We start from the raw sequence: 23,503 nt of genomic DNA on the forward strand, positions 1-23,503 counted from the left end.
GGTTTTCACAAGATGCTACCCCTACCCGGATAGATGTTGGAAGTTGCGCTATACCCAGTATCGACGATGTCAGAGAATTTGCATTTGATGAGGGAGACTGGCGCGGTAGTTGGATGGAATGATCTGATCGTCACTGTGTCTAGACGAAGGAAAGTGTTGGAGAAGAGGTGAACCTGTCTCATTGTACATCTACTATCTGTAACCATCAGTGTCCGCTCGGCGTATGTACCGGGACCCAAGGAATTATGATCATTCTCCTTTCAGCCGTTCTTCGTCCAGCAGTCTCTCGGGTGAATACACATTGAAGGAGCTACAAAGCACTCGATACTATTGAGGAGCAGATGACCGGATATTGCGTTCATATGGCGCTCGGAAATCCGAAATAGCTGTATAGTCTGACTTCTAATCTACGCCTACGTATATCTATCATCAACGATGGCAATAGCCCTGGCACTGGCACTGGCACAATGATAGAAGAAGATGTGTTCTAGCTAGCGACGCGTATCGACAAAACGAAAACCTTAATAATTTGTTGTCTGCCGCATATGGGTAGTATAAAATTGATTGGAGAGTACATCAAGACGCCCTCGGCGCATACATGACCATCTAAGACAGGTTTATCCTCACTGACCGTATCACACCATCAAAGCGCCGTGCCTATCCTCGCGAACAGCACTCATGCGCCTGCTACGCGCTTTGTCAGGTGTCAGCGCACCGTCAGAATACTGCTCCCCGTCTAAACGATGACGACTGAAAGGCGATGGGAGTAGGAAATTTCGTAGCGAGCGAACGCGTACATGCGTATCATCAGCGTAGTATGATGACGGCGTGCGAGAAGAGGGTACTCGAATAGGCATTGTAGCCCCGAAAGGCGAAGTCGAAATGAACGAGTAGCGGAAGGAGGGGTGTCGGAAACCAGTTGGCTCTGTTTCGAACAGTTTGTCGTCATCGGGAGCTGGCGGTCGGGTATTTCGCGTGGTGAAAGTAGCGCTTGTGGAAGACTGTTCCAAGCTGTCTTTATTCTCCCGACTCCTGGGGATACATTAGTGGGCTTCTCCATTGATACGTGGACATACTGACTTGCACTTTTCGCAAAGGCGTGACTGGGTCTTCAGACCAAATGGAAACACTTCCAATGCAGCCAGGACACCAACCAAGGTCAATATTATCATGATCCCAGGATTGACTCCGAAGAACCAGAGTTCGAGCCAGGAATGCGTAGTCAAGGACCTCATTGTGATGATGTTGCGGAACTGTAGTTCGTGACGCTGAAATCACGGCCAAAACAGGGCGATTGAAGCTGCCGGAGAAGCACGAAGCTGATCTCGTGGGGCCTTGGTGGGTCTCTTTAACATACGCGCTCTTCACAACGAGCTGTTCGGCGACCTGCCCGTTCCGCAAGGCTCCTGCCGTACCGCGTGGCGAATTTCCATCACACTGGGGGCCTTTTTGCGAGGCTGAGACAGTGTTGCGTTGCTACTTAGGGACTGAAGTAGTCTCCTGGCGTCGATGATTGTCGTGATAGGCTGAATAACATGGTGATTTGACTCTTGATTCGTGGTTGATTAGGAATTGTATTAACCAAGCTGATCCAACAGTCCCAGTTAGCAAGGTTGATAACGTGGTCCGAAGGCTTTGAAACACCACCAGAATCCGTCGTGGGGGACAGCACTTCAGACACTCGTTATCACCGATAGCCAGGCCGCTCGAGTTCGTCCGAGCGACGGGTGCCAGTTAGGTCCCGCAGACTGTACGAGTTGTTGAAGTCTGAACTGCGATTTCGTACCTGGCGAGAGAATGGTTCATGACATGACATGTCAGTCGAAGACTGTTGTCTAAGACCTTTTCCCGTGTCCTAACACCCATACAAAAGCTTCAAAGGGGAAATCTGGGACGGTATGCGCTCACAGCACGAATCCACCGGAGTGCTGCAATGTCGGTATGAATCGAGTCGGAACCAAAGCAAAAGACGATGATCTACTCCCATCCCGTACTTGAACCATTCTTCTCCGCGAATCATGACGTCCCAAAGAAATGTGATACCGTAAAGTGCGCAGTATTGATGTCGGTAGTCACTTTCATGAGGTGCCTGATGTGCCATCCAACAGCATACCAAGTCGTCCCATGCGTCGGGCGTACTAGGGCTGGTAAGTTGGCCTCAACACGCAGTCAGGTGCGTCACTAGCGAACCGCAGGTTTGCTTGCATTCAGCAGCCGAGTGTGACGATTAGTAAACCTAGACGATGTCGATTGATGTTGTTGAGATTGAAGGCAGCCTCAAAAGTCATGATCCGATGTCATGAGCGAGGGCCCAAACGACGGCGAAAGTATGCATCGCGCACTGGGCAGCAAATCAAACTCTGTCGTCTTCCACGTTTTTGACATGTAAGTTTACTGCGTGCGTAATTGTTGATCCCGGACGTGCTGCTGAAGAGTCGAGACTGCGCCAGTTTGACACCTGGGCAAGGCGTTCCGTGTTGACGTGAAGATTGTGATGTGACATCCAGAACGTCGAGAACGACAGGAAACTGGTGTGGGTCCGGGTGGGGTAACTCCATTCAGGGTTAGCGCCAGCACCAGCGGCGGTTCTACCCGTCCCTCCTGCATTTCCATCTCCTTTCACACTGCACTGACGGCCCTGTCAATAATGCAACACACACTTATCCCGTCACAATCGCAATTTGATCCTTCGCTGCGATCGATGATCGCAATACCTGGCATATGAGATCCCACAGCTGTGACGCGCGCCCATTTAGCGATACCTGGGGGGCCTTTCATTGTTACTTGCACGCGTTACGCGATTCAGGAAACGATTGCGAAGTCACGCATTGGGAGCACACATGTGTGTACGAATTAAAGCATTATAGTTATGTACCTCTATCGTACAACGGTTTATCCGCGCTGACCCGAAATCTCAGACTTCGCAAATAAATAGACCGAGTCGCAAAGTACCGCTGTAGCGCTTACAGCGAACAAGCTATCCCCATCTTGCCCTCAAGCCACCGAAGCAAATTCAAGCTGCGCAAGCTGCACCAAGCTCAAGACACCCGAAGAAAACCAATCTGCACAAGCCTCCACCTATAGTTTCGTGCAGTACGCGCTGTGAATCCTGTAATCGAACGCGCCCAGATCTCCAAACGTAGAAGCCTGGTCCTTGCTGCCACATTCCATCTTCTCGCCGTTGGCAGGACAGTCGTGACCACTAGTGGAAGTTAGTTTCCAACGTTCTTTCCAATTAAAAGGAGACTGATGGATATGACGTACGTGTAGAACTTGCAGTGGTAGCCCTTCTCGACGGTGACGCTGCGGATCTTGCCATCGAAGTTGCCAAAGATGTTGTCGATGTCGGTGCAGAAGTCGTTGGCGGGAATGGCGGTTGACCGGCCATTGAAGTTTTTGTCGGTGAAGATGGTGGCCCCGCGACCGTCCGCTGCAGCCTGTGAAATGTTAGTATCATGGGTGGAAGGGTGGTTTGGTGTGGTAGTCTTCGTTACGTACGGTCGGTACAGCAGCGACAAGCGTGCTCAAGAGAGCTAAGACGGGGATGAAGAGCTGCATTCTGTGGGTTCTATTTGGTTGATGGTTCCTGGAAATCGAGAGATCGTCGAGACTAAGTAGAGGGTGGAAGTTGCGGGTTTATTTCGGCGGAGGCGTAGGTTCTTTAATATAGGGAGGGCGCGGGCAGAGAAGGAGCGAAGCGTGGTCATGACTGCTTATGACGCTAGCCTGTAGTTAGATGAACAGCATTCTTTGTCCCTAATGAGTGAAGCGACTGTGGCCCAAGCTTCCAAAACGAGCGAAGGCTGCATTTGTCTATGCTTGTATCGTGAAAGCTAACGGTATTTTGGTGGTAGGCGCTGGAGCTAGTTGTTTATATTGCGGCGCAGGTGTTCCCAGTGTTCGGTAGAACAGCCGCATCAGGAAGTTTGTAAGATCCCTCGTCCAACACGCACTAGATGAGGCGCGGATGTGCCCAACACAGGCAGAATAAAGCCCTGAGTTGCTCATCAAAAGTTGAAGGGTTCAGAATGCAAAGGACTGCATGACAGTGCAGGCGTAAAAGGCTGGGTATCTGTCTTCTGTCCGGTAATACGTTTGCCTTCCTTCGCTGAACTTCATGAGCTATTGTGAGACGGATCTTTGGAGCAGAATGAGCATTATTGACGGTTCACAGACACCTCAGGCTACATTACAATAAGAACGTACGAAGTAGCCTACCCTATAATGTTGTAGGCTCTAGAGTGTTAAGGTTTATTCTTATATGTGGTGCAGACTGCGATCAGGCTAGTTGACTATGAACGGAAGAGATAGAAGAGAATAACTATAACGAGACCATCCACCGTAAACTGGACGACGCCGCTACCTCATCCCAACAAAGCAACACCCATTTGCATATCAGTTGCTGGAAAAAGAACAATTTCACTCGATGTAGATGACCTCTCCATCGCTTCTGCAGTCTGGATGTGGTGTTACATATCGGGGCTCAATATTGTTTTCCAATCCAGTGGCCTTTTTTAAAATCGAATAGATACTAAATGCGAGTCCGATTCTCCTGTAATGAGCTCCAACAGGCTCAAAGATGACGAAGGAGAGCTTTTCCTGACAGCTCCATTTCCCATAAATACTCATATCGCTCTCGAGATGCAATGCCTTGACGGTGCGGAGCGGGACAGAGTCTGGAAGCTTCGTGTCGAGATACAACACGAAAGCAATTCCTGTGTCATCACCAATCACACCAGCGTGCGGGAAAACGACAAGCGGCCTCGCATATAGTCTCGTGATCAAAGAGGCCGTATAGAAAGAAGCTGTAAGTCGCAAGGTAGGGCCATAGCCTGGTGGCAAAGTGTCGTATCGACTTTGGATCGGTCTTTCGACAGTCATCCAAAGCCCGTCAGTTGTGAGAATCTCTGCTGCGAAATTTCGGTCGTGAAAGCTGTATGGGGATGATAGATGTTTTGGGCCAGTCGTTGCTACCCACGACCAAGTCGGGAAGCCTTCTCTTCTTGAGCCGGGGTGTTCGTGAAACCAACGCAAAGATAGGGGAAGACGCCGTGAGGTAGAAGAGCTGGAGATAGGTACAGCCACACTACCCCAGAAATGATAGTCAATGAGTTTCCCCAAGATTCCAATGCAGGCGTTGAGAATGTCGCCCTCGTTGGACAGCTTCCTTGTGACGTAATCGACCAGGAAGTTAGAAATCCGGTATTCAGAAATATCTTTTGGAAATCCTGGAAACCCGTTCTTCATGTAAAGGCCGGGTCGCTGCACACATTCCTGGTATACCCCGACATCACAGATATATGAGACTTCGTAGTCTGTAAAGACGAGTCTCCGTGTGGCCAGATAACCCTCCTGATGGGTCCAGCCTCTTGATGCCCACGTACTACGAATCAGTGTCATGTCCAGACCAGTTGTCATGATCAGTTCAACGTTCGTGTCTAGTTCAACTGTTCTCTGTGCTTGCCGTGGTCTCGTAGAAACTCCGGGTAAGCCATAATGTGACGATCTGCCAGCTGCAGCAACGATCACCAGCTCCGCCTCGGCATAGATGCGGCCCATGAGCTTTATTTGAGCTTGTCTGTGAGTATAGTTCGACTGATGTATACACTAAGCTTGAATCTTAGCCAGCACCAGATACTCCATCTTTGAGACAACTACGTACAAGTTGATCGACCCATAGATACTTGAATCCCATCTCTAGGGTAACCTTGATGGCATCAAGTATCGTCGATGGGAAATCGGCCTGATCGGTTTTCGAAATCTCGACACCACCCCATACATAGGACAAGGCTATGTAACTGATAGCAGTATTCTCGGGTGCAGCAACGACTTTCCCAACTTTGCAATCAAAGACTCTGAGGCCTGGGATGGTCGAAGAGGAGGTAAGGTTACAATTCGCAGGATGATGACGCTGGCAGCGTTTGAGCCACTGCCGAAGTATCTCAAAGTCGATGACTTCAGGGTCGAGCTTTCGGAGCCTGAAGCCTTGGGTGGTCGTACACGTAGATTGTAAAATATGACGTGAACCCTCGAGATGCGACAATTCGAGACATAAAGCATGGTACGTCCAATCGAGGTCACGATGACCAGCCTGAAGGTAGCGGCCAGTGTTAGGGTCGCAATCCGATCGCCACGGCTTGGTAGCACAGGCACAATGCGCAGCGAGAGTACGTTTTGGGCTTTTGCCGAATGAGTGACTGGAGCTCAGGAACAGACAAAGTGGACAAGATGATGCGGAGAGCTCTTGACTTGACTCAGGAACGCTAAACAACGTTAAATCGTCGGTGTCCTCGCAGTAGTGTGAAGCTTCACTGGGTAGGAGAAGCGACCAGTTTACACTAGCACACCGATGACACAAGTTACCCCGCGGGTGATCATTCTTGTACTCAGCGTATGGGCGTCGGATTCTTTCAAGAAATGCCGCGTTTCTTGCTTCTGTTTTCTCCTCAGTGGCAAGATATGTGGCTTCGATATCGAGTCTTAAGGCTTCCATTTCGATGGGACTAAGTGTCTCCGAAGAAGTCGAAACGCGGTCAGGACTCTCCATTCTGCAGTCGTTCGTCAGGACTTTGCAATCTCGTCGGTAGCTGTACGTAGAATGAAGAACTACGTAGATGCATGCGACTGGCGAGTTGGCGAGTTGGCGAGAATGTAGGAAGCAACGCATAATCTGGTCTGTAGATTAGGCTACCACATTGCTGACAAACAGCCTTGCATGGTGGCTTGCGCGCCAATGAGACGAGGGGTAAATTGAAATCGGCAGCCACGAAGGAGTTGCATACGAGCAGCGTGATTCGTTCGGTTGTCAAGGTCGTTTTATACACCTAAGAACGCCATAGACAGAGGTATCTCAGAAAGCAAGTCATAACCAAACACTTAACCTGACATACGTACACAAACTTCATCTTTGTCGTCTCTTGCCACAAGCCAGCCATAGCCCCCCAAATACATATTCGCGTCCAGCGCAAACGCGATTCCGACATTCCCGTCTACATCGTCCGCCAGAAGTAGTTTGTGTAGAAGTGCCGCGAGAACTTTGGATCGATGTTCACAACATGCACATCTCCCTTTGTTGCATTGCGCACGACAGCTTTGTTGTATTCGCCAGTAGTGGGGTCGGCTTCGACGTCGATGCCGAGAGTGCGGTAGAGCTTGAGTTTCAGTCTGGAGCCTAAGTCAGCATTTGCGCATACATTGGGAGAAGCCTGAGGCGCTACACGGAGGCAAGCTTGCTTGCGCATCGAGCCTGTGCTACCGGCATCTCATCTTCAGCCATCGGAGGTAGTACTTACACTGTCGCATCCTCACCCGCCCTAGGTTCAACACCACCTTCAACACCCTCCTCTTCCAACTCCCCAGCTACACCCCCTAATCTCGCGAGATCGCTCTGTAGCCTCTCGCCCTCAATCTCCAGATCACTTGCCTGCTTCGCGATCTTGAACTTCTCTGTGTCTAGCCGTAATATCTCGGCTGCGTGATTTGTGGGGTTGTGTTGGCTGAGTGTGTGGTTGTGGTTTGCGGAGAGGGTTTGGTGTGTCCGGTTCAGCGCGCTGAGCGAGGACTGGATGGAGCGGAGGTGCTGGGTGCGGAATTCGCTGAGGGTGCTGAGCGACTCGTTTATGCGGTGGAGCGAGGTTTTATCGTTGGCGATTTTGAAGTGCGATGTGCATTGCGCGATGAGCTGGATAGTGTTAGGGAGGTTCGTATGTGTATTTGGAGAGAGTGCGTACGGCTGCGGGGTCTTCGTCGAGGAGCATGGTGGGCTTTGTGTGTCGCGTGAAGCTTGTGTGTATGGTACAATTGTTTGGAGTGCGATGCAATGTTTGCGCAATCTTTCGTCTGGTATCTGGTGATGTCTATCGCGACAAGGCCATGGTGTTGATGTTCTTGTTTGGATGGCCCGTGCCAAGTCGCGTGCATGGCAACCGCGACCAAGTGGCGGAAGGCGCAGGCGTAGCGTGGCGCATGGCCGGCAGCCACGAGGCGGCGGCGTACGTCACGGTAAAAGATCGCCTGCTCGGCCTGCAGCTGGAGCTTTCACGAGACAGCCCGTAGTTTGACGCTTACCACTTGCACTAACCCATCCTCACGATACCAACTTCCGCCTCCCCCAGAGACGACTTCTCAGACCTCTCTAATATTCTTGCGCAACACAAACAGCCGCCATGCCGCCGTCATTACCATGTGAGTGGGATAACGACTTCTGGGCCGACGAACGCTCATTCCCCTTAGATGCCGCCGATGTCGAGTCGCCGCTCAAGCCAGAGGAGCTGCAGGTTCTGCGCGCGCAGTACGAGAAGGAGGGCGAATACGTTGGTCTGCAGACGAAGTTCAACTACGCATGGGTACGACTTCCCCGCCTCTCGTCACATTTGCACATGCGCACGGCACCACCCGCAACAAGCAAGCTCATGGTATTCTAGGGTCTGATCAAATCCACCTCCCGTCCCGACCAACAGGAAGGAGTGCGCCTCCTCTCAGAGATCTTCCGCAACTCGCGCGAGCGCCGGCGCGAATGCCTCTACTACCTCGCCCTCGGCAACTACAAGCTCGGCAACTATGCTGAAGCCCGACGGTACAACGAGCTGCTACTCGAGTTGGAGCCCGCAAACCTCCAGGCCGGAAGCTTGAAGGGACTCATCGACGAGAAGGTGGCAAAGGAGGGGCTTGTGGGCGCCGCTATTGTGGGAGGAATCGTGGTCGCGGCGGGCGTGGTGGGGAGCCTCTTGCTGAGGGGTGGCCCTCGAAGATCGTGAACAGGTGCCGTCGTCGCGAATCTGTGACATGCGCAGCGTCGTTTGGATTACAGGTCATGCCAGGCCCGCAGTCATGTTGATGAGTACATGCATAGGCGTTTGTGGTTTCTATACCTTTGGCAGGGATCGTATGGTTAATAGCAATTTTTGATATCTGTAGTATACACAAAGCTCTCCTACTAAGCAAGCGATAGCACTGACCACCGTATCGCGCGATGTACTGTTGGATTGCTGCAGGCGACAGTCTTTGGCTGATGGAAGGCCTCAGAATTAGATGGAACACGGAAGAAGCGGGCAGAGACAACTGGTCGGACAAACGTAGAGTCAGAGCAAGACAATCAACCGCTGCCGCTTTCAAGAAGACGCGCAAGCGACTTTGCCTCTGTCTCCATTCCACTTCTCTCCTTCTAACTTCTTGACTTAAGAGGCAAAGTGCTAGGTTAGCTTCGCCCAACTCGAGATACCGCGGGACAAATCGCTAGACCCCACCACCCCTGCACACCGAACAACGTCATTCCGGTGTCTGACAGCTTTCGCGCGAAACAACCTTGGAACTATCACCTTACGGGGAGCCTCGCCTGAGATCTCCCTCTACGCCAAACTTCCCTGATCTGGTCTCTCCGCAATCCACTGCGATACCCCGTACCTGTCTGCTGTCGCAGCTCGCCACCATCACCTGTACTGGCAACGGCGCGTGATAGGTCCTTGACTTGAATTGATCCTCTTCCGCGCCTGCTCCCGACACAAGGCCGTAAGTCGGCTCCCGTTGCTCGAACGTTGCTTCCATGCTGACATACCTCACCCAGTCTCCTTGAACCTCGCCCTACTACCCTACGTCTTATTACACGCCTCACACCTGCGACCATGGACCAGTCGACCAACCAGGATGCGCAGTCAGGAAACCCGCGGCCCGGGCACCGCGACATGATGTTTTGCCACGAGTGCGCCGACGAGTGGTATCGAGACGAACATGGCCTCTCGTGTCCAGAATGCGGCTCCGACTTCACCGAGATTGTGAGTTTAGCCGCCAAATCCAGCCTTCAGCCCGTCAGACACGACGCGAAGCGGATATGCACCGAATTCCGCTGACACCGACTAGATCGAAGACAACAACGACCCAAGAGATGCTGCCCCCGGGATGTTTGGCCATGACGGCGACGACTCCGACTCTCTTCCCGATCTCGAGCATGCCCCACCACAATTAAACCCTCACCACAACCCATGGCAGACCGACGACCCGGAGGAGGGCGACATTAGCAATGTCAGATTCACAGAAACGGGTCCGGGAAGGTACAACCTGCAGGCCACCGTTACACGATCCGTATCGCCCCAGGGCGGCATGGCGGTGCCTGGGTCAATAGGAGGATTCATGGCCATGTTGAACGGGCTCACCGGGGCAGCAATGCGACCACAGGGGCAACAACCAGGTCAGCAACCGGGCCAAGGGGAGGGTCTGTTCTCTGGCGCTGGACCAGGCACAGGTCCAAACCAGTCTGCTTTCCAAGAAGCTCAAAACCAGGGTCATGAAGGAGGACCTCAGATCCGCGGAGGAAGCTTCACATACCACGGTGGCGCTCGACTGTTCCCCGGCAATGGAAACCACCCAGGCCAGGCCGAGCCTGTGGATGAGATCACCAAGTAAGCAGGAGCGAACCACCATATTTGGAAGTCGCTAACAAGCCAAACAGTGTCATGACTGGCCTCATGGCTGCCTTTGGAGCACCACCCCCTCGCGTCCACGCCCACAACCACCCACTCGGCGGCGCTGAGGGTACTTTCCGCGGCGAACACAACCATGGCGCTGGCGAGCAGTTCGCAGGTCACCCTATCCTACAACTATTCTCATCTATGGGTATGATGGGCGGCCACGCTGGCAACATGGGAGATTTTGTCTACTCGCAAGAAGGCCTAGACCGCATCGTCTCCCAACTAATGGAGCAAACCTCGACGAGCAACGCGCCCGGTCCGGCAACACAAGCCGACATCGATAGACTCCCGCGTACCCACATCACCGAAGAGATGCTAGGCGACGAACACAAGGCCGAATGCAGCATATGCATGGACGAGGTCAACATCGGCGAGCAGGTGACGCTACTGCCATGCAAGCACTGGTTCCACCACCCATGTGTCTCCGCGTGGCTGCTCGAGCACGACACCTGTCCACATTGTCGAAAGGGTATTACCAAGGGTGGCGAGGGCCAGGCGAACAACCCTGCGTCTGCAGACTCACAGACGGATCGTACGTCCCAGATGCCGGGTTCCTTCACTCCTTCCGGCTCGGGCACGTTCAATGATCCCTACGTCGTTCCCGCAGGATCCCCACCCCCACCGTCCAACGGTCAAGGCAGCTCGTCTGATAACGCGAATGCAGGCTCGGGCAACGGTGGCATCAGTGACCGGATACGCAGGGGTCTGTTTGGATCTCCGCAATAGGGATAAAACCCTCTTGTCGGTAATAACAAGCTAATCTTCATGTATATGCCAGGGCGGGACCGGTTCAGGAGGAGTAGAGAGGTACTGCGCGAAGCAAGACAGGTCCGCCGTGAACTTCGCTCCGGTTCTGAGTCGACCGAGCTTTTATCACCGGAGATTATCCTCAGTGGCAGACCCAATACTGAAGGGGCCCGCCGTGTATCTTCCTTTCTTAGTCCACGGGCTCGGACGCAGCGGTCAACCTCTGGAGGTGGCCCTGAGAATCCAAGCGAGTCCACTCCACAGACCACGTCTCCAGATGGCACTGCGCAACCGAGCGGGCCTTCGACGCGACGACACATACGGCGATCTGCTCGTTCAAGCACAAGGCGTCAACGGTCCGCTTGATTCCTGCGTTGGCGTCGGTACATGGGTTTAGTGGTGGGCATTGATGTGTTTCCTTCCCCACGCGTTTGCTCAGTGGATGCTGCCTGTACATAGTTTTCCTTATCCTCCTTAGACATCAGTATGCATAGTTATGGCGTTAATGATTGGGGTATACATCCACGGATGGGAGTTTTCATAGTTCGCGAGCGCCAATACCATTGCTATCATGAGTTACCTGAGCCTAGAGAATCCGAGAACTTTCCAGTATTGTCGTCCCTCACAGATCGCCCATGATTGCAATTGCCGTTGCCACTTTACAATCACATGTCAAATCAGGGAACCCTCTCAACCGGCGGTGTCGCCTCGACAACGCAGCCGGAAGACTTTTTCTGCCGTGATTTACGTCTTCACGCGCCACGATACGACGTTGATGCGAAGAGGCGGTGGAGCTTCACGCGCGAGTGCTGACCTGGCTAGCGCGCCGCCTTGTCAACGGGTGGGGTGCGGTTATGCAGGGCCAGTCCGTGAAATGACTAGGTTCTGGGGTGCAGTGGTTTTGCGGTGAAGAGACTGCACGACGCAAGGTGATATGAAGTGCACTCGAGCTAAGAGGGAGGAGGTTGGGGAAACTACGATCACAGCCACTTTCGGGCTTTGAAGATGGCCTTCGGCGAGGTAGCCGGAGTTTGAGGATGGCAACGTGACGGTCCGAGAGAGGATTGGCGAGGCGGATGGACTGACTGGGCATGGCAAGAAATAATTCAGCGGACCCGATCGAACAACGCATCAACGCTTCGACCGCCCATCACGGAAAGGCCCTGCATGACAACTGCGCGCGCGTCCAGAGTGTCCTTGTCTCAGCAGAGTCGAGGCGACCAGTCGGCACGATACTTTGCCCCAACTCTGAGACGAAACGTTTTTGCAAAAGGAAAGACCGTGTTCCTGCAAGCCATTGGGGTTCGCATAACATCAGATCATGCCGAGTCACACGTCGACGCGCCCGTGACCGTGCGCGGAGCCCTACGCTGGAGCCCACGATCTCCGACGATGATGTGCTGGCTAAGGCTTATCGATTGCTCGCCCAACTTCCTGTAATCGAATGCCGAAGCTATGTACGTCGTGATCGTGATACTACGTGCATGGCTGTGATTGGCACGAGGAGACGCGCTCCGGTGGGGAGGACACGTCGTGTGTTGAGGGCGTGGGCGGGTACAAAGCCTCGAGGACCTCATCAAACTCGTCGTCGACGTGCCAAAAGCAAGGACGTCGTCCTCAGCGACGTCGCATGGCTGGGTAGTCAGCACACGGGTTGTCGTCGAGGACGCCCTGGCAGACCCTAGTCGAGGCGGTAAGAAGCAAAGTGGAGCCGCTTGGGAGCTTTGACAGCGCCGGCCTCGACGTCCATCTGCGTTGTGCTTGCATTAATGCCTGTCCAGCCTCGCCCATGCCAATTGTGCTACCGTGTCGCAGCGTTACATGACTGGCTCGTGCCTCCCCTCGAAGATGTATATACCTCGTAGCGGACGTCTAGCGCCCGACAATCCACCAGGCTTGCATGCAGGATCCAACGTGTTGTTGTGCTTGTACATAAGTAAAGCTCCATTTCGTTACCGTGCGGTGAGGAGACTTGACGGCCCGCCCAGATTCAGAAAGGGCAACAAAATTTTCAGCATACTTGATTGGACTGGCTCGCGCGGGAAACAGTGGCGCTTTCAACAGAGGGAACTGATAGCAGTAGAGCGTGAATCATGCCGAGCTGGGGCAGGAAAGAAAGCTATGAGTGAGTGCTACCCGTCACCTTCCCCTCTGCCTCCCCCTCCACCCCTCACCACTGCTCCCTCTGTCTGAGGACATTACGATACACGCCTCTTTTCTTCTTGTTGCTTTTGGTAAGAGGCTCTCGCCCACGATAGCTCGCTGTCGTGTGGTATACCCTAACATATTTTTTTTCTTACACCACTGTTCGCCTGACCTATCCGCCATACATTGAATGCTTTGCGGCCATTGTCGTTCACCTACAAAGTCACCAGAGCCCCCACTAACACCGCCTCGCAGGGCCTCTTCGAGAGAGCAGAAGCAGATCCTCGCTGATATCAACACGGGATCTCAGAAATTCAGTAGACGGCTGCTACCACCACGAACGATAAGCAACAAGCGAAACGGGACGATCGACCCTTTACCTGCTCCGATTACTGGCGAAGCAAGCCAGCAAGAAGAGCGTCGAGGCCGGAAATCGACGAGCTCCCTGCGACCGGGACTACCCAAGCGAACCAGCAGTATGAAGAGAGCGTACAACTATTTCTTCGGCGGACCTGCGCCGGTACCGGCCACGGCCGAGCCAGCGACGCCCGCCGTGACAACCGACGCGACGCCGCCGAGCAAGGTCGAGTCGAGCACGCAGGACAATGGCGTCGACACGCCGCCCGAGACACCACGTGAGGCGCCTACACGGTTAAGTGAAGACGAAGCAGGTACGTAGCACTCACCGCGCACCACCCCCCACCCCCACCTGCCCAATAACAATGCCAGCAGCATTTCCTCACTATCCGCTGTCCCTGCACTCGCGGGCGTCTCCCCTACACCAGAATGTCCCCGCCCATCACATACTAACGCACCATGCCCCAACAGCAGACTCGCCCTCGCCTCCCTCACCACAGGCGTCCGACAGCCTCGAGACGCAGATCGAGAAGCTGAAGCGGAAGCTCAAGCACGCCGAAGCCGACCTCGACGAAGCCCAGCGCGTCGCCGCCACACAGGATGAGCACGTGCGCACGCTCGAGGACGACCATGAGGAGCGCAAGAAGGAGTTCGAGGCCCGCGAGCAGTCGCTGCAGCAGGACAAGAAGGACCTCGAGGAGCACATGGTCAGCGTCGTCGTCCAGCAGGTGCGCGAGGCCAAGGCCAAGGAGAGGAACACCGTCCGCGACGAGTGCGAGGCCGAGTTCAACGCAAAGATTGCCGACGTCAACAAGGAGGCCGAGGAGCTTCGTGCCACCGTCGCCGACCTCGAGAAGCAGATTGCTTCCTACAAGGAGGAGGTCGAGCAGCTCAAGGCCAAGCTCGACAGCGACAAGTCCGCCGGCACCGAGTCGGTTGACAGGTCGGAAGTCGAGGCCAAGGAGACTGAGCTCGCCAGCGCCAAGTCGCAGTTGGAGGAGCTCACCGCTGAGAAGAGCAAGACCGAGAAGGACCTTGCCGACGCTCTTGCCACGATTGAGGACCTCAAGGCTCAGACTGTCGCCAAGGACGAACTCGACACTCTCGCCGCTGACCGCGACGCGCAAAAGACAAAGGTCGAGGAGCTTGCCGCCGAGGTTGCCGTTCTGAGGACACAGATCGACGAGCTGGAGGGCCTCAAGGCAAAGCACGCTGAGCTCGAGGCCGCCCACAGCAAGCTCTCCGATGAGCTCGCCGCCCGCGGTACCCAGGACGCTGACGCTGACAAGGCGTCGAAAGAGGAGGCTGATGGCCTTCGCAGCACCATTGCCGAGCTCCAGGCTTCCCTCAAGGAGGCCAAGGACACTCTCGACCAGAAGGCTGCTGAGCTCGACGCCAAGACCAAGGAGCACGCTGATGCCGCCGACCAAGTCACATCGCTTACCGAGTCGTCCAAGGGCGAGGTTGAGAGCCTGAAGACTGAGATCGCCGAACTCCAGGAGAAGCTGAAGACCGCCGACATGTCCAAGGGCGATGCCGATGAGCTTGCTCAGAAGGTGTCGTCTCTCGAGAAGTCATTGAAGGAGGCACAAGACGAGCTTGCAGCCAAGACATCTGAGCTCGAAGCTTCTTCATCCTCCCTCGCATCCGAGAAGGACGCCGCCGTCAAGGCTGCCGAAGAGGCCAAGAGCGAAGTCGATGCTCTCACCACCAAGATCTCCGAACTCGAAGCTTCCCTCAAGGAGTCGCAAGACAGCCTCTCCGCCAAGGACGCTGAGCTCGAGACCGCCAAGGGCGACGCATCCAAGGCTGTTGGCTCCGCAAAGGACGAGGTTACCAGCCTCCAGAGCACCGTCAGCAAGCTCGAGGCCGAGATAGAATCCGCCAAGGGCTCCTCCGACGAGCAGACTACCGCTGCGAAGAAGGAGGCCGCCGAGGCTCGCGAGGCTGTTACCAAGCTTGAGGAGGAGCTGAAGGCCGCCAAGGACGAGTCTAGCAAGGCTTCCGAGGCTTCTAACTCCAAGGTCACCGAACTCGAGACCTCGCTGAAGGAGGCCCAGGACAGCCTTGCCGCTAAGGAGTCTGAGCTTACCGCCGCGAAGGAGGAGGCTACCAAGGCCGTTGAGTCGTCCAAGGGTGATGCTGAGGGTCTGCACAAGACTATCGCTGACCTCGAGGCGTCGCTCAAGGAGGCCAAGGACAGCCTTTCATCGAAGGAGTCTGAACTTGAGACTGCCAAGGGTGAGACCACCAAGGCTACTGAGGAGTCCAGCTCCAAGATCTCTGAGTTGGAGGCCAGCTTGAAGCAAGCTCAGGATGACCTCACTGCCCACAAGGCCGAGCTAGAGACCGCGAAGAGCGAAGGTGGCAAGGCTTCCGAGCTCGAAGCTTCTCTCAAGGAGGCAAAGGACGCCCTCGCATCCAAGGAGTCTGAGTTGGAATCCGCCAAGTCAGAAGCCAGCACTGCTACCGAGTCGTCCAGCTCCAAGATTGCAGAGCTCGAGGCTTCCCTCAAGGCTGCTCAGGAGAGCCTGACCGCGAAGGAGTCGGAGCTCGAGGCCAAGTCTGCCGATGCTGGCAAGGTCTCTGAGCTTGAGGAACAACTCGCCTCTGCCAAGTCTGAGCTTGAGGCCGCCACCAAGGAATCGCAATCGACCAAGGAAGAAGCTGATGGCCTCCGCAGCAAGATCACAGACCTCGAGACCTCCGCCAAGGGTGGTGCCGATGAGTCTGCTGCCAAGATTGCAGAGCTTGAGGCATCGCTCAAGGACACTACGAGCAAGCTGGAGGCGAAGGAAGCTGAACACTCCGAGTCACTCAAGGCTGCTCAGTCATCAAGCGAAGACAAGGTCGCCGCTCTTGAAAAAGAGCTTGCTGACGCGAAGGCTGAGGCTAGCAAGGTTGCCGACCTCGAGGCATCTCTCAAGGACGTCACCAGCAAGCTTGAGGCTAAGGAGGCTGCTGCATCATCTGGAGATGAGAAGGTCGCCTCTTTGGAGAAGGACCTCGCCACCGCTCAGGAATCACTTGAGGAGACTAAGAAGGCCAAGGACGCTGTCGAGGAGGAGCTCAAGGCATCCAAGCAGGCTGAAGCCGAGGCGAAGGAGGGTGCTTCCAAGGCATCTTCTGTTGAGTCTGAGCTAGCTGACCTCAAGGCCTCGGCTGAGAAGTCGACTGCCGAGAAGAGCGAGCTTGAGGAGAAGATCAAGGCCAACGATGCTAAGATCGCTGAGCTCGAGTCTACCGTCGAGGCCGCCAAGGCCAAGGAGTCTGAACTCACCGCCCTCCAGGCCAAGCTCGACGAGGCCACCGCTGCCTCCGAGACCGCGACCAAGGACCTTGAGACCTCCAAGACCGAAGCTGCCGACGCTAAGAAGTCCCTCGAGTCTCTCCAGGCTACCCTGAAGGAGCAAGAGGAGAAGACCAGCGCCCTGACATCCGATGCCGAAGCCGCGAAGAAGGAGCGTGATGACATCAAGACCGAGCTCGCCAGCGCTAAGGAGCAACTCGAGAAGGCTCAGGCTGAGCAAGAGGAACTCAAGAAGGCCAACGCTGAGATCTCTTCCAAGGCCGAATCCAAGGAATCCGCCGCACCCGCCGTCGAGCCCGCCCCTGAGCAAGTCGCCACCGAGCCCGTTGCCGAGCCCGTCGCCGAAGCCAAGGTAGAGCCCGAAGCCGTTGCTGACGTTCCTGCCGTCGATGGTGCCGCCGAGACCGAAGCTCCCAAGGAGGCTGAGGAGCCAAGCACACCCACCACACCTACCACGCCTGGTAACCAAGCTGAAGAGGAAGACGGTGAGGCCAACGGCGAGGCTACACCCAGCTCGGGGAAGAACAAGAAGAAGAACAAGAAGAAGGGTAAGAAATAAGCGTGAAGATGACGACGCTTGTTTGATGATACCTTTTTCTTTAGTTCGAGTATGAAGATTGCTGCGTTGCGGATGGACGCATAAGATGACGAAAAGACGGAAGTGGAAGATGGATGGGAAGTTGCATTATACCCTTGCTGCACTGGCACCCTCCCTTTTTGAAGATGGTGGGGTGGCTGTGGGAGGATTTTAGATTGTTTTGTTTTGTTTTGCTTGTCTTGCCGTCGTGTTTTGTATTGCGGTTGCGACCCCGATCTCTCTCCTCCTCAGTAATGACCGCCTTTACGCCCTTCGCATGAGTATGAGATGGATGAATGGATGGATGGATGATAGGGATGATAAGGAACGTGATTCATGTAGATAATGAAAAGACACCTTTTTGCGCTTTATATACTTCTGTACGTTTCTCATCTTACTTGATGTGATATGCTCACATGTATCGCAGGTGTCGAAATCGTGCCACGACATTCGCTGCGTATACTCATCTTTCTCCGAGCTTCCGGCACCGTTCACCTTGTCCAACATTCCAAGTACGCCCGCGTACCCCTCAGAAGTCGAGGGACTTGAGGCCGGGCATACGTATCGTGGCACGAGAACGGTAGATGTGAAAAGCTCTTTCTACTGCGCCTATGACGGCGTAGGGTAAATACGATGTCGACGCACGTAGCAAGTCCTCTTACTAGCATTTGACTCTCATTCGCTGATTTGGTCGTAATACGTTGAAGTGGCTGGCTCTAGTAGTTGAAAGAAGAAGGTACGCAATATGACACAAAAGCGGTAGATGTAAAGAGCTAGTCATACTGCACCTATGACGGCGGCAGACTAATTTCGATGTTCACGCACACAACAAGTCCTTTCGCCAGGATCCAACGTTCATTCGTCGACTTGGTCGTAATGCGGCAAGGTGGCTGACTCTACTACTTGAAAGAAGAAGGTACGTACCGTAGTAGAAGTTCGTGTAGCAAGGGAAGTCGGGACTATGCCAAAGCGGAGCGGTACAACGTTGTTAGTTGTGTTTTCTTTGCACGACACGGAGGCGTTTTGTAGATGTATATATGAGCATGAGAATACGGAAGATCTGTCCGCACACATCCTCGTCTCATTTCCTTGATACTTGCCATCTCTACACCAGCACTACATACAGCCTGTAATGATGACGAAAGCACCTTTCTTGACACTTCTCTTCATCACGACAGCAACCTGTCTCTCCATCACCGTCAACAACAACTGGCATGACCAGTCGGTCCTTGCATCCAAGTGCTTAAACAGGTTTGGTACATTCCCCCCTCTCTCGTCTCGTGCTTACACTCGTTTCTCACCCTCTACTGTACAACAACAATATTTCATCATGGTGAACACGTCATCATGTCAAGGCTAATCATACATGGCAGACCGGTGCAACCGTGACATCGACGAGCCACAGATATGCTGCAAGGGGTTGATGTGTAGGGAGAGTGACCTGCACCAGACAATCCATGAGTGTCTAAAGCCGCTACTTGTGCAAGTCGAGACTCTCGGAGAACCGGAGTGTCGGATTGTGAAGCGTAAGTCTCAATGTTCCCTCCTCTTCTCTCCGCTTCTCACATATGTGCACTTGATTACGTCTCCTTGATACTATGAAGGTGTAGCTGATCGTATTTCAGAACATTGCAGGCCGCTTCCTGATCGCCCGCAGGAGGGTTGTTGTAAGGGGATGGTGTGTGAGAGGAGGTGGGATGGACATGGGCATTTGGACGATTGGCATATGTGCTATGACCAGGAGAGTTTGGAGCTATGATGGATGCACTGAGCAACCGAGGGGTATGTGAGAGAGAAGACTTGGGGAGAATTAGGCAGATAGATGGTGCACGAGCGTTATGAAGCATTGATACGGGTGTCTTTGATGCCGGAATGAGCGTGACACGGAGTGTGTGAGTGGTTAGAAGCTTTGACACGAGGATGCAGCGAAGTACGCGGTGTGAAATGGTGTTGAAGCTTTGATACGGCAATTCAGCCTTGCACAGTAGGGTCACGTACGTCATCATATGGGTGCGTGTATGGTGTCGAAAGTGTTGAGGAAGCCGGAGAGTTGTTAGTCACGGAGAAATTAGAGGTTGTTGTTCATACGGCGCACTTTGCGGTGAGAGGTGGACGAATGGACTGGGCGTTTTGTATACACCGTAGTGGTGAGACACGTCGCCGGCTTGTGCTGCTGTGGCTGGAATAGTTGGTCATCGGAGCGTCTGTTGCTGAGAAGTTGGTGGTGTACGAGAGAAGCTCATTTTCGCTGCTTCCGGCTCATTTCATTCGTTGATTGCGCATCTTGAAGTGTGAGTCTTAAACATGATCTGTTGTCAATCGGATCAACCTGCTAGCGTTGAAGACAGTGCGGCGGAAGGTCCTGCTGCGTTGAAGGGGAAAGTGTGATAATCCAATCGACACATGGCATGCAGCTAGAACCCCAGGCTCGACTCCAGACGTTGAGAAGAAAGGCCCGAAGCTGACAGTAGCATCATGCGTGGCGAGGAATGCTTTTTCGTTCTTCGAACCTTAGCGCACAGCGCGCGACAGCAGGATCGTCATGCTTATTTGCCTCACGCACCGAGACCCGGACCAGAAAAGTGTCGGAACATTCTGTAGTCTCGAAACACGAGTTGCATGCTGATCTCACGATAACTGCGAGCAGTTCGGTCGCCGACTCTCGCGTTTTAGTCTCCGTCGCACTTAGAATGTTGAGACAACGAGAAGAAAAGTGCGATGAGCTTGCGGAAGTACGAAGCGTAGGAGTCTTTGCGAAACAATGATGGTGTGTATAATAAAGAGATGGAAGTCGGCTCCAGCCTCGTTCAAACTTGCTTTACCATGAGTACCCAACTTTCCTCGTTCGCCATGAAGATCACCATCCACCTACTCTTCGCACTTGCGTCATCGGCCGCTTCGTTATCTCTGCACGAATCTAGACAAACATCTTGTCAACCTCTCGGTGGTGCGTTGTCAATCCCTCTGCTGTTCAACTGCGAGCGTGAAAGCAATATAGAAGGCGCGTGCGTGCATTTAGCTAATGATGAGCAGAACATTGCCTTGCTGATCCCGGCGACTTCCCCCAAGACGGTTGCTGTAAGGAGTTCAGCTGTGAGCAACGCAGAGATCCATGTTTCGGTATCCTGGGACCATTCAAATGTTACGATTCGACTGCTCCTGATGAGGAATGTACTATAACGAGGACAGAGTGATGGGATTGAATGCGGGTTGGGTGGTGGTGCTGGTAGCGGAAGATGCCGCGGTAGATCCCGTGACAATACTATCGATAATGGTGACATAGCGCACGGCAGTCTAGCATATCAGTAAATGTTAGAAGATGAACAACGTGATAAACGATGCCGTTGAGATGCGTCGTGGTTCTAGTCCACCGCTCCATTGATGTGCTCGCCTGACCCCGCTTTGGCCGGACCGAGCGGGCGCTAGGTGGGTCCTGCATCCCCAACGATGTTTGCTCTTTCCCATCCTTCTTCCTGCACCCCGACTTCACGATGTTGTTCCTGTCACTCCACATACCCGAGATCTTCGCACATGTTAGCACTTCCTCGATATCTAGCCAGGCATGTAGGCTAGCTGACCGCCGAAGCCTGGTGCAAACAGCTTTGGAGGTCGCGCACCTGTGTCGCCTGAAGCGTGCCCAACTCCAATTCAGCTTCACATGACTGCTCACAGTCTTGAGATGAGACACCTTGTCTTCTGAGAAGACCTGCAAGTCTGGTCTTCATATGTTGCAGATGTTGAGAAGTACACGGCATGGCATGTCCCAAAAGAACATGAACGCGCTGGCTTTGGTCGAAGGATCGCCTCATCCCCGTTTCATGTGACGAGTGAAGCAATGGTTCATGTCCATGGCGCGCACTGCTGTCTCCGAATCTGGTGTTCTCGCAGTAATGCACTGGTCGGCTCCATGGTCGGTATTGGAATCATGCAGACGCGCGATCAGATTCAGGCACAGATGCAATGCTCCCCACGAGCCGACGGACTTCTCACCGCTATGGTGATGCACTGGTAAAGTGGCCGTTGAACAGTGCTTCTGGAATGTTTCTGGTAGCTTTGATTAGTACCGATTCGATCTTCATGCGTGCAGTCAGGACGATGCCAAAAAAGCACATCAACACCGTGCACTGGAAGAAGCATCAGGATAGACACCGACACATTCGAGCATATAAGACCACATCTCATACCACCTTATTGCTCATCAGCTCATTACATCTCATTCACACAACAGTCACTACTATACACTAATATCTTCTAATAATTCTTACGATCTTTCCCACCGAAGTCAATCAAACGCAAACATGAAGTTCTTCGCTATCATCGCCGCTGCTCAGCTCGCCGCTGCTCTTCCTTTGGCCAAGGACGCCGAGGACACTAAGGCCTGCTCCGGTCGTATGTCGCATCCTGCTATCACTTCTAGTTTCCTTGCTGACCAGATACAGTCGACAAGTGCCAGCTCGAGGGTGCTGGGCTTCCCGCCCTCCCTGTGAAGCGCACCATTGTCGATGACCTTGGACTAGGCGAGAAGGAGAAGGAGGAGGAGAAGCCCGAGGAGAAGGAGGAGAAGGAGGAGAAGCCTTCTTACTACGTCACTCCTTCCAAGGAGGACTACAAGGAAATCCCCAAGGAGACCGAAGACTCTACCGACGAGCTTAAGCCCGAGATGGAGGAGTCCTACAAGGACACTACTGAAGAGCTTTCGTCTTACGACGAGCTTCTCTCCAAGAGGACTCTCGGCGACTTGTTCGGCATGGACGACGAGGACTCTTACGAGGAGACCAAGCCCGAAGTCACCAGCTCCGCCTACGAGGCTAAGCCCACGCCCAGCCAGGGTTACGAGCACGCTCCCAAGCCTTCCATGGCCTACGAGCATGTTCCCGAGCCCAGCAACGCCTACGGCGCCGTCCCCACCCCCAGCAAGGAGGCCTACGAGCATGTTCCCACCCCCAGCCAGGCTTACGAGCACGTTCCCGAGCCCAGCAAGGCTTACGGTGCTGTTCCCACCCCCAGCAAGGAGGCCTACGAGCATGTCCCCGAGCCCAGCAAGGCCTACGGCGCTGTTCCCACCCCCAGCAAGGAGGCCTACGAGCACGTTGAGCCCAGCAAGGCCTACGGCGCCGTCCCCACTCCCAGCATGGTCCACGAGTACACCAAGCCCAGCATGGCCCACGAGAAGCCCACCCCTTCCTTCGGCTCTTACGAGTCTGCCCCCACCCCCGTCAAGGACACCTACGAATCTTCCCCCGTCGAGGACTCCTACGAGGAGAATGACACTGAGGAGGACAAGGAGGACAGCGAGGAGAGCAGCGACATGTTTGGTGACCTTCTCGGTGGCATCCTCCGCAAGAACTAAGCCGCTCCGATGATTGCAGCCCATGTGTGATGCTACCATCACATGAAAATATGGATTGAAAAGTTGTGTTTGACTCTTCGTATTCAAAGCAAGCCCTTACGGCTTCTTTCGTTTGTCTATAGCTCGTTTGAGCCCCCCTTTGCAGTCGTTCTGGTTAGCCAGCTCGAATGTGTACATGTACTTAGACTAGTATCTTCAAAATTGCAATTGTTATCCTGCTATCTTCCTTCAACCATGTTGCGTGACACTCATCAGCAGATTTTCGTAGTCCAGTGCTTGTGAATTATCGTTACTCTGTTGGCACCGGTCTGGCAATCATCGCTGTTGCCAATGAGATTGAGACTCTCACACTTACATCATCCAACCTATGCTCTGCGAGCTATACCTTGCGTGATAGCCTGACTGACACCACTGCAGTCTATGCGCCTTTAATCAGCACGACCTATCGAACCTTCACGATCACGGTATCTAATGATCCCCTTGCGGGGTCAGGCTGAGGACTCATCAGCCTGATGCCATCGTACCGCCTGCAGTGATCGTGGACCAATGATACC

At 53.9% G+C, this 23,503-nt stretch overlaps 6 protein-coding genes across 6 annotated transcripts; 4 read left to right on the forward strand and 2 right to left on the reverse strand.

The window, feature by feature from the left end:
* Positions 1 to 3,078: 3,078 nt before the first annotated feature.
* On the reverse strand, positions 3,079 to 3,558 carry J4E78_007097 (uncharacterized protein; the record flags this gene model as incomplete). The annotated part of the gene is made up of 3 exons (XM_049367705.1): positions 3,079 to 3,202; positions 3,265 to 3,437; positions 3,499 to 3,558. 3 exons carry the CDS (start codon positions 3,556 to 3,558, stop codon positions 3,079 to 3,081), a joined length of 357 nt encoding a protein of 118 aa, XP_049220675.1.
* Positions 3,559 to 6,989: 3,431 nt separating this feature from the next.
* Positions 6,990 to 7,757, reverse strand: J4E78_007098 (uncharacterized protein; the record flags this gene model as incomplete). Its single annotated transcript, XM_049367706.1, has 3 exons — positions 6,990 to 7,164; positions 7,293 to 7,681; positions 7,731 to 7,757. 3 exons carry the CDS (start codon positions 7,755 to 7,757, stop codon positions 6,990 to 6,992), a joined length of 591 nt encoding a protein of 196 aa, XP_049220676.1.
* Positions 7,758 to 8,165: 408 nt separating this feature from the next.
* On the forward strand, positions 8,166 to 8,756 carry FIS1 (mitochondrial membrane protein; the record flags this gene model as incomplete). Its single annotated transcript, XM_049367707.1, has 2 exons — positions 8,166 to 8,345; positions 8,424 to 8,756. The coding sequence occupies 2 exons, from the start codon at positions 8,166 to 8,168 to the stop codon at positions 8,754 to 8,756; spliced, it is 513 nt and encodes a 170-aa protein (XP_049220677.1).
* Positions 8,757 to 9,620: 864 nt separating this feature from the next.
* Positions 9,621 to 11,189, forward strand: J4E78_007100 (uncharacterized protein; the record flags this gene model as incomplete). Its single annotated transcript, XM_049367708.1, has 3 exons — positions 9,621 to 9,770; positions 9,856 to 10,394; positions 10,445 to 11,189. The coding sequence occupies 3 exons, from the start codon at positions 9,621 to 9,623 to the stop codon at positions 11,187 to 11,189; spliced, it is 1,434 nt and encodes a 477-aa protein (XP_049220678.1).
* Positions 11,190 to 13,833: 2,644 nt separating this feature from the next.
* On the forward strand, positions 13,834 to 17,581 carry J4E78_007101 (uncharacterized protein; the record flags this gene model as incomplete). The annotated part of the gene is made up of 2 exons (XM_049367709.1): positions 13,834 to 14,026; positions 14,184 to 17,581. The coding sequence occupies 2 exons, from the start codon at positions 13,834 to 13,836 to the stop codon at positions 17,579 to 17,581; spliced, it is 3,591 nt and encodes a 1,196-aa protein (XP_049220679.1).
* A 4,316-nt stretch (positions 17,582 to 21,897) lies between these two features.
* On the forward strand, positions 21,898 to 22,949 carry J4E78_007102 (uncharacterized protein; the record flags this gene model as incomplete). Its single annotated transcript, XM_049367710.1, has 2 exons — positions 21,898 to 21,988; positions 22,039 to 22,949. 2 exons carry the CDS (start codon positions 21,898 to 21,900, stop codon positions 22,947 to 22,949), a joined length of 1,002 nt encoding a protein of 333 aa, XP_049220680.1.
* Between the last annotated feature and the right edge of the window lie 554 nt (positions 22,950 to 23,503).

The sequence above is a fragment of the Alternaria triticimaculans genome, assembly GCF_023758025.1.
Source record: "Alternaria triticimaculans strain BMP 0046 chromosome Unknown scaffold_10, whole genome shotgun sequence".
Taxonomy (NCBI): domain Eukaryota; kingdom Fungi; phylum Ascomycota; class Dothideomycetes; order Pleosporales; family Pleosporaceae; genus Alternaria; species Alternaria triticimaculans.